This window comes from Poromitra crassiceps, assembly GCF_964638095.1.
Source record: "Poromitra crassiceps genome assembly, chromosome: 23".
Lineage (NCBI taxonomy): Eukaryota > Metazoa > Chordata > Actinopteri > Beryciformes > Melamphaidae > Poromitra > Poromitra crassiceps.
The window spans coordinates 5,400,030-5,409,284 of NC_139639.1; the positions used below are offsets into that span (position 1 = coordinate 5,400,030).

A 9,255-nucleotide genomic window follows, 5' to 3' on the forward strand; every position below is an offset into this window, starting at 1 on the left:
AGCAGGTGGGCTGGTGTCGGGGGGCATGGGGGATGTTTTCAGCATTGGGACATTGTATGTGTGTATGTGTGTGTGGTATTTAAGCACTTTCTCACCACCAAATTAGCCCACCACCTCTCCATTTCTGTCCATTTCTCCGGTGAAAAGAGAAAGAAGGCCAGGTCACTTTCAGCTCGCTTTGAAAAGAATCAAACCTTTGTGAGCATCTGAGGGTGCAGAGAGGACGTCACACAATACAGCCTGGAAGAATCCAGACACAAAAGGGGGCGACGGGTGCACATAAAACACCCCGACCAACTTCGGTGGGAGGTGGACCCCAGAGAGCTGCTGGATTAAGTTCCAATCCAGGGGAATTTTTGTACGGCCAAAATGGAGTTCTTGGAAGCTTTGTCCACCCTGTCTGACTGAGACAATATAATATGAATGAGTTGAAGATCGCTTAACTCCCGAGCAGAACCAGAGTCGTCATCATCATAGCCTGATTTAAAACCATTCTGATGATAACGTAATCTCACATTCTGATTCGCTCTAGAATGTGAGTTCTCGTGATCAGGATGGAATACCAGGCGAGAGTCATCATGCCAACTTGACCCAGAATCGTCTGAAACCTTTCCACCTTACCACACAGCACACACCACTTTCGCAGCTAGAGATGGAACGATATGAAAATTTCATATCACGATTATAGTGACCAAAATTATCGCAGTTATCATTCAAACCGGTTATCGTTATGTCCCTATTCGCAGCGAAGGATCTCGTGCTTGTGATCAACCCCCCTTAGAGTGGTGAGCAGCACCTCACCCCCAGGCTCATAGCCCCGTCGAGCAAATAACCACCTCTATCGCAGATCAACACAACACAGCGCAACATGGCAACATGGCTTTAAAACAAGAAGGCAACTCTCACAAAACCAAAGCCCAAACAATCCCTTGCCCATCCGGTCAATCCGGGAACTAATCAGAACCTCGTTTAAAACAATAACGACCCGGGTCCATTCGGCGCCCGCCGCCCACCAATCAGAAGCCGCCCAAGTCTCATCAGATGGGGACACACAGACAGCAGTAAAGCCCTGGCATGTCGGCCTCACAGGGTCCACTCTGGGCTCACTCGGGAGATAAGCACACATGCGGTCAGGACTCCTATAAATACATTCCCCAGAAGAAGAAGCAGTGACTGGCAGGGATGATATGTGGTGTAAATGTTTACTAGAACAATGGATTGCCTCCTGTGTCCTGTAAATAGTTTCACAAGAGCAAATGTTCCTGGAATATAGTCTGCTGCTTTTGGGAGCGGGGAGAGATGCGGCATACATTTGTATGGGGATGGGCGAGGAATGTTTTGAGTGGTCCTTGAGATGTGAATCTATATATACATAGCAAAACAAAAACTTTCAGGTTTAAAGTATATGTGATTTAGTGGAATTAATACCTGGGCTCCAGTAAATAATCGACTTAGGCCATTTACACCTGTTATTCAAATACGATCTGTATCCGGATAAGTGATCTGGATAAGGAAAAAATGCATGTTAATGCAAGGTGTAAATGCGTTGTGATCTGGTTGTGATCGGATCTGCCTGACGCCATGTTGGGCTAGTCTGGCTCGCACTGTGATTTAAGCTAGGTCTAAATGCAATCCGTACAACGTGCTGGCATCCTCTCATCTCTTTAGAATAAGCACAGCAACTGTGGTCTCCAGAGCATTATGGTCTGTGTTTGACCACTATAGACCAGCGCATGGGACCAAGGCTTCGGGGCTGTGAGGAGCAGTTCCCTCAGAGTGTGTGTATTGTTGATGGGATACACACATACCTGTCATAGCCGCCCCCGAGCACAACGTGACTACCGTATTTCAACAGAAAAATTTGGTTGTGTTTCAATGTTGTTGACCATCAGTATAGGTGAATATTATCTGTTTCTACTGTAGATAAATAGTGACCAAAATACTATACAACAACACAGCTATTTTCATAACCTAAACAAATCCATATAGGCTGCAAACACGCAGCTCCTCACTGCCTGATACGTGTACTACAAAGATAGGGGGAGGGAAGAGGTGTCACTCCAGTAAAAATTAATAGCCTAAAAGGAAATGTGTTCAATTCTGCCCAAAGCAGATCTAAAAAATAAATAGCCTGTGTTAAATGCTATAATGCTAAAATATAACCCTTATTATTGGTAGGAGAAAAAAAAAATCACTTTAGGCGCCAAGGTCTGCTTAATTTTTCCCACCGATGATGGCGGAAGTAGCTAGTGAGTGAACTGTCTCCGTTTCTTTCCTATCTCTGTACATTAATCTGGAGTGACACGTGACATCAAGTCACATATCCTATCTTTAGATAGACAGAGATCTGATCTCAATGAGGATAACGAGAACGCATTAAAATGGCAGGTGTAAATGCAAAGACAAGATCCGATTGTTTATTATACAGATCACATTTTAATACCAAGTGTAATGGGGTCTAGTTCATATTTACTGACCAGACATTAAATCAACTAATTCCACCTACTCCCACCCACTCAACGGTATATAGTTTAAACCTAATCCTTGATTAATCTGGAAATAAACAAGCCATTGCAAAAACAGAGTCCGTTGGGTCGATCTGTTATAATGAAGGACCCAACTGAAGACCATCAAGGTCATTTCCTGATTCAATATGGGATCCGTCATGGGTCACAGGTCAAAAGCCAAGAGGTCACAAAGCCAGGCAGCAGCCAGCCTACGTGCCTTTCTGAGACACGGGCCTAATCCACCAGTGATTTTGGACTTTGGCTATTTTGAGTGTGATGTTGTCACAAGAAAAACAAAGCCTCAGTCGACTTCATTTTACCGTGACTGCAAGAAGATTGATGGTAAGATAGAGAAGGCTTGAGAGCGGAAACTTGGAATAAAAGTGTTCTTTCCAAAATATTTTGTCACAGTTTCAGATCAATCCCTCTGAGGAGCTATTTTGCGTGTAGACAGATGAGTCTAGCGTTGCACTAAAGCTTGACAGAGGCAGACCTCGCTTCAAACCAGCTGCTCTCTACACACGACCGGATGGTCTGTCGAAAAGAGCCTCTCTCTTTGAACCTCGCCATTTAAACGTAAACACGGACGGTGCCATTATCTAATATATCCGCTGAGAGCGATGGAGATAACGCAGGCAGGCAGAGGCACCTGTCCTGCGCTGCTCTTGAAAGAAACCACAGAACCCATTCACCTGGATCCAGCCCACCACAGAACCCATTCACCTGGATCCAGCCCACACATTTCAGCTGCCACACATCATCTATCCTGGGAATTAAACAAATCTACAAAGCTTCACGTTGGACGAGTCTCGCTCAAACAACTTGGCAATTCTGCCCATGCCTTGAAGATATACGAGCTTGTATTAAAGCATTAAATAAAGCACGGTGGTAGGCCTAACCCACAGACACACAAACACAAACTTTAGGCTCCAACCTAAACAAAAACTCATATCAAAGGCTAAATTTTAAACCCATGACATGTAGCCTTTATCATCAAGTGATATTTTGAACACGTTGTGTGGGCCTTTTCTTTCAATGTAAGCTTTTTTTTCTCTTAGTTCTTGCAAAAGCAACTAGTCTTTTGGCAGTGACTGACAATGCTGAGTTTGTTGAATTCATAAAGCAACAGACTTGGACGCTGCCAAGTAACTCAGAAAGTTTTAATTAGCAAATCAAAAATATCTGAAAGAATTTTTCCATAAATCACACCCACAGCAGGGCCACACCCCCCCACAGCAGAGGGCCACGCCCACAGCAGGGCCACACTCCCAGAGAGACTCGGTTGTAATGCTGCAAAGACACATTCACATCACAAGCATCTTTAGTTGTTGTTGCAAAAAACAATAGTGTGCTAAAAACAACCGCAGGGCTGGCAGGTGAGCGGTGTCTACTGTCCCGGTTGCATCAGATGCCATTTGACAGGTGTATGTGTGTGTGACGTGTGTGTGTGCGTGTGCGTGTGTGTGCGTGTGTGTGTGTGTGTGTGTGTGTGTGTGTGTGTGTCTGTCGTGCGGACGGTAGGTCGTCTCAGTCAGTGATCTAACCATGCCCTTTATAGCGCGCAATAATGCAATGATGCCACTTTCCCCTGCTCCCAAATAAACGCAGCATTACCACGTATTAGAGTCAGACATCCCCAAAGGCCCTGTGTCCATCCTGCTGTAAGTGTGGCCTATATTTAGCCTGTCCAGGGCTCTGCGCTCAGCTCAGCCAGTCTAAAAGCGGAGATCGAAAAGCCAACACCCACTCTCCTGACACAGTGCCCGCTGGGAGACAAAAGATGTGACACGTGTGGACGGTGGAGAGGTTTGTCTTGCTGTTGTTCCCCATTTTGAAGTCTGCAAAGCCTCCTCAGCCCGAGAGGTGCGGGCCTCCACCTGCACTCCTCAAAATCAGACTTCACAATCACATCCCTCTGATTGCTGATCTAAATCAGAGTTCACATCCCTCTGATTGCTGATCTAAATCAGACTTCACATCCCTCTGATTTCTAATCTAAATCAAACTTCACATCCCTCTGATTGCTGATCTAAATCAGACTTCACATCCCTCTGATTTCTGATCTAAATCAGACTTCACATCCCTCTGATTTCTGATCTAAATCAGACTTCACATCCCTCTGATTTCTAACCTAAATCAGACTTTAAATCCCTCTGATTGCTGATCTAAATCAGACTTCACATCCCTCTGACTGCTGATCTAAATCAGACTTCACATCCCTCTGATTGCTGCTCTAAATCAGACTTCACATCCCTCTGATTGCTGATCTAAATCAGACTTCACATCGCTCTGATTGCTGATCTAAATCAGACTTCACATCCCTCTGATTGCTGATCTAAATCAGACTCCACCTCCCTCCGATTGCTGATCTTAAGACAGAATTCCTCTCTGTCCTCACAGAGGATAATTGAGCACGAGAGATGCAATTCCGTGGGCCATGAAGACACGGGTCATGGCGGACGCATATTCACCAACCAGAGGGCCGTGAGTCTGATTCCTGGCAAGCAGCCAACTGCAGGACATCGCTCACATGACCGCCGCTGTGTCTCCGAGGAGGAAGCTCAAACCTGAAACCGTTGGCTAATCCTCTAAACGCCTTTGAAATATTTTGTCAATGAAACACCTCAATACATTTTTACAAACGTTTCAAGCCCAAAACAAACACCTTCCCAGCAGCATATTCAAAATCAATGAGCTAAACAACACAGCAGCATCAAAGGAGAAGACAATTTGCAGAAAAACAGTGATTTAGGATTTGCAGTGCACACCAGTGCACCTCACACAGATGACATCACGCATCTCACAGCAGCAGAGCAGCAGCTGAGGCAGCAAACGGTCTCCTTCTAGTCCCTCTGTAGCATCCAGGTGTGATATTCTACCAGCACCAGTCATTCACAGTGCAGGCAGCAACAGGTAAACAGCCCGAGTTAGGTAGGGTAACCTCACCTGCCCAACGCAGTGCAGGCAGCAACAGGTAAACAGCCCGAGTTAGGTAGGGTAACCTCACCTGCCCAAATGCAATGCAGGCAGCAACAGGTAAACAGCCCGAGTTAGGTAGGGTAACCTCACCTGCCCAAATGCAATGCAGGCAGCAACAGGTAAACGGCCCGAGTTAGGTAGGGTAACCTCACCTGCCCAAACGCAGTGCAGGCAGCAACAGGTAAACGGCCCGAGTTAGATAGGGTAACCTCACCTGCCCAAACGCAGTGCAGGCAGCAACAGGTAAAACGGCCGAGTTAGGTACAGTATGGTAACCTCACCTGCCCAAACGCAGTGCAGGCAGCAACAGGTAAAACGGCCGAGTTAGGTACGGTAACTCACCTGCCCAAGGTCCAGGGTGACGTTCACCTCGTTGTAGACCAGTCCCCTGGAAAGAGGAGGGCTCTGCCACCAGCGCTCGGTCCCGTCGATGGCGTTGGTCACTGGGTGGGCTTTCTTTGGGTCACTGGCGCTGCAGTAGTCGCAGAACTGACCCTAATGGTGGGTACACAGTGTCATTAACACAGACCCCAATAAAGACATATCACATATGGCAAATAATTAACCTATCACAAGTACACAAAAAAACAATACTGGAGCCAATGCAAGCCCTATCACATCTTAAAGGTAAAAAAAAAGGCAAGCTTACAGGCTAAACTGCTATTCAAACAGCCAGGGATAGCGGAACGCATCTGAACTTGGGGGGGCCGGGGGGCGTGTCGGGGGGGCGTGTCCCCCCGTCGGGGGGGCGCGTCCCCCCGAATCTCGGCAGCGCCGAAGAAAATTTTATGTTTTTTGGACTTTTATCCATATTTAGAAGAATATTTAATTTTAAATTAACATTAGGATTATACTGTTGTGATGTCATTATTCAGTATCTTCTCCTTTTCTATTATTAGTATTAGTATTAATATTAAATACTGAGTATCTCATGAAAAACTATTAATATTGCATCTTTTGTGTTTAGCTCCGTCTCACAGCAGGCCCGGCTCCAGAACCAAATTACAGAGGGGGCCTGCCCCTAGCTTGGGGGGGCCAAGGGGGGTCCGGGGGGATTCTCCCCCGGAAGAAGATTTTGTACATTTTAACACATTGACTGCCAGACGTTTTTTTTTGCTGTAGGTAGCTTCTGCCAAGCCGTTTTTTGAGGATTATGGCTCATTTTATAAGAGCCGAGGATTCGTTTCAGCTTGGAGTTTGTGAACATACAATATCTCAAAAGTACTAATAGAATGTGTACTTTCTCTGTCTAAAAGAGTTAGTTTGTAGAGTTAGTAGTTATGTAAGCATTAGCAGTTGAATACAGCATGGTTTTAGCGTGAAAAAGAATATTCAGAGATAAACGGCTTTTTGTGAAATTGGATGGAACGGTCACTTTAACCATTCATTTTTGGCTCTCTCTCTCTCTCTCTCCCTCCCCCTCTCGCTCTCTCGCTCTCCCTCCCTCTCTCTCTCTCTCTCTCTCTCTCTCTCTCTCTCTCTCTCCCTCCCTCTCGAGTTGCTTCAACTCCGCCCTCCGTGGGCGGACAAGCTTGTCACCAGTCAGTGCTTTGCTGCTCTCCTGTGCCTGCATGTCTGGGCCGCTGTTTGAGGAAGTCGGGATGGACTCGCTCGTTTGGAGTTTTGGTTGAGAGAAGCTTTTGCGATTCTGGTCATATTTATGCTGCGTGTTTCAAAGTGTGTTCCTCCACCTGTAATCTATCACCCGATCATAGTAGATCGGCTGAATCTATTATGTAAATTTGCAATCCCGCATCGCCAGCAATCAGCGCGAAAAGGAGAATGGCTGGGCTGAGAATGGCTTGACAAGTTAAAAAAATGCTTTCCTTTCTCTAGCCAGGAGAGCACTGTTGCCACTTAGTGGGTCGGTGGAATGGGTTGTAAACGTTCGGTGGCTCCAATAATTATATAAGAGATGTAAAAGGCTTAGATGCACAACCCACCGTCAAAAAAAAAAAATCGATGCCAAAAACGTGTAAACACGTTGTTGGCAGGGAACAGCTGGATTCTGAAAACGTGTTCATACGTTGTTGGCAGTGAATGTGTTAAAGTAAAATTCGTCAAACTGGTGCATTTGAGAGCAAAAGGAAGAGGCTAAATCTATGAGGAACTACACACATCTCTAATGTGTTGTGACTTTACAAATAGGCCTAAACAATTCATATTAAATGTATTTACACATTGTGCACAAATTGCATTCATTGTGACAAATTTACAATAGTTAATTAATATCCAGCCAGAATCATTGCAAATGGAGGTTCAAAGTAACAGTTAGGAATAGCATTCAGTTAATCAATGCCTAATGACAGCCAGATTTCGTTTTAAACTTTAAAACAGAAAAACGGAAAAACGTTTTTAGCACACACAAAAAAAAAAAAAAAAATTGAATGGGGGGGCCAGTTTAGGGAATGGGGGGCCCGGCCCGGTCAGGCCCCCCTCCAACGCCGGGCCTGTCTCACAGCATTGTAACATTGTAGTGCAGCCAGAAAGGAAAACTACTGTAAACATTTGAACCACATTTCTTGTTTAGAACCTATAGCTAGCAACATCGCCATCTCCTGAAAAACATTAATATTGCACCTTTCTTGTGGCTACATCACAGCATCTACTGAAAAACATTTATAGTGGATCTGACTTGTTTAGTTCACTTTAGATTCACATCACATCTGAAAAACAACCAGTCGAGTGTAATAAGTAAATGAGGTTTAATTGTAAAAAAAAAAAAAAAAAAAAAAAAATCTAAAAAAAAAAAAAAAAATTTTTTTTTTTTTTTTTTTTTTTTGGGAACTGAAAAGTACCCGGGCCGCGGCCCGGGTGGCCCGGGCGGTTCCGCGATCCCTGCAAACAGCACTGTAGAAAAGCCTGTTGTGGTTGTAGGAATAAGGACCCTTCAGGATAAGCCCTGAGGGGACCAGCGCACTGTTGAAAGGGCCTTTCCTTTACAAAACTCCAGACTCAACTACAATGGTGTATAACTATTTCTGGCAGATGTTCAACTTGGTCAGGGCGGGTAGAAATGTCAATGTTTCCCAGGGGTGCTGTCTGTGTGCCATACTGACTTTTGTAGCTTGGGAAAAAGACGCAGAAAAGAACATTCACAACGGAAAGCGAAACAATAACAAAAAACACTTAAACATATGTTCAAATGGACTTCATGTTTATTATGTGTGCCCGAGTTTATAAGCATGTCATTGCATGTGATTCGTATTCGTCTGCACCAAGTTCCCATTTCACTTTCTTACCTGTATGTTTTGAGTAGGAGGTCCGAAAGTCGGTCCTCCGACAAGCTTACAGTACAAATCAGATCTCGGTCTCCCAGCCTCATCCTGACCGCAAGTTGCGGTGGCGGAGATCCGTGCGCCTTCCGCGAGGTTGAAATACGGGGGACTCAAATTAAACCCCGTTGTATCGACATTGGCCTCTTGTCCACGCACGTCCATGAAAAGTGGTACCGAAAAGGTCCAAAATAAAGCGAGGAGATGAGCTCCCCTCATCCCTCTCGCCATGTTCCGCGTTTTAGAGATCCCTGTTGTAGATGCTGAGAGCAACCCGCCGCCCGCAGATCATGTCATCTATTATAGTTCTCCATGAAATGCGCCCAAACTGCGCGCGTTACGCACGAAACTATCTTTCAGTGCGAGGAGAGGACGACGCGTCCGCCAATGCGAAACTAAAAGTTTAAAGTTGATTTTCTACAACTGACGACGATGCGCGCTGCATGTTTCCAGATGAATATCAGCTTGCTGCCGGTTGGTGGTGCTCCTTAACC

At 45.3% G+C, this 9,255-nt stretch overlaps 1 protein-coding gene across 1 annotated transcript in view; it reads right to left on the reverse strand.

Annotated features, from left to right (window-relative positions):
• The window catches only part of LOC310797067 (laminin subunit alpha-3-like), a gene marked incomplete at its 5' end in the record, with an annotated part of 112,760 nt that extends 103,768 nt beyond the window's left edge, over window positions 1-8,992 (reverse strand). Inside the window, 2 exons of the mRNA XM_083659353.1 lie at window positions 5,829-5,981; window positions 8,729-8,992. Of these exons, the coding sequence (XP_083515479.1) occupies window positions 5,829-5,981; window positions 8,729-8,992 (417 nt within the window). The remainder of the gene's footprint in view (window positions 1-5,828; window positions 5,982-8,728) is intronic.
• Between the last annotated feature and the right edge of the window lie 263 nt (window positions 8,993-9,255).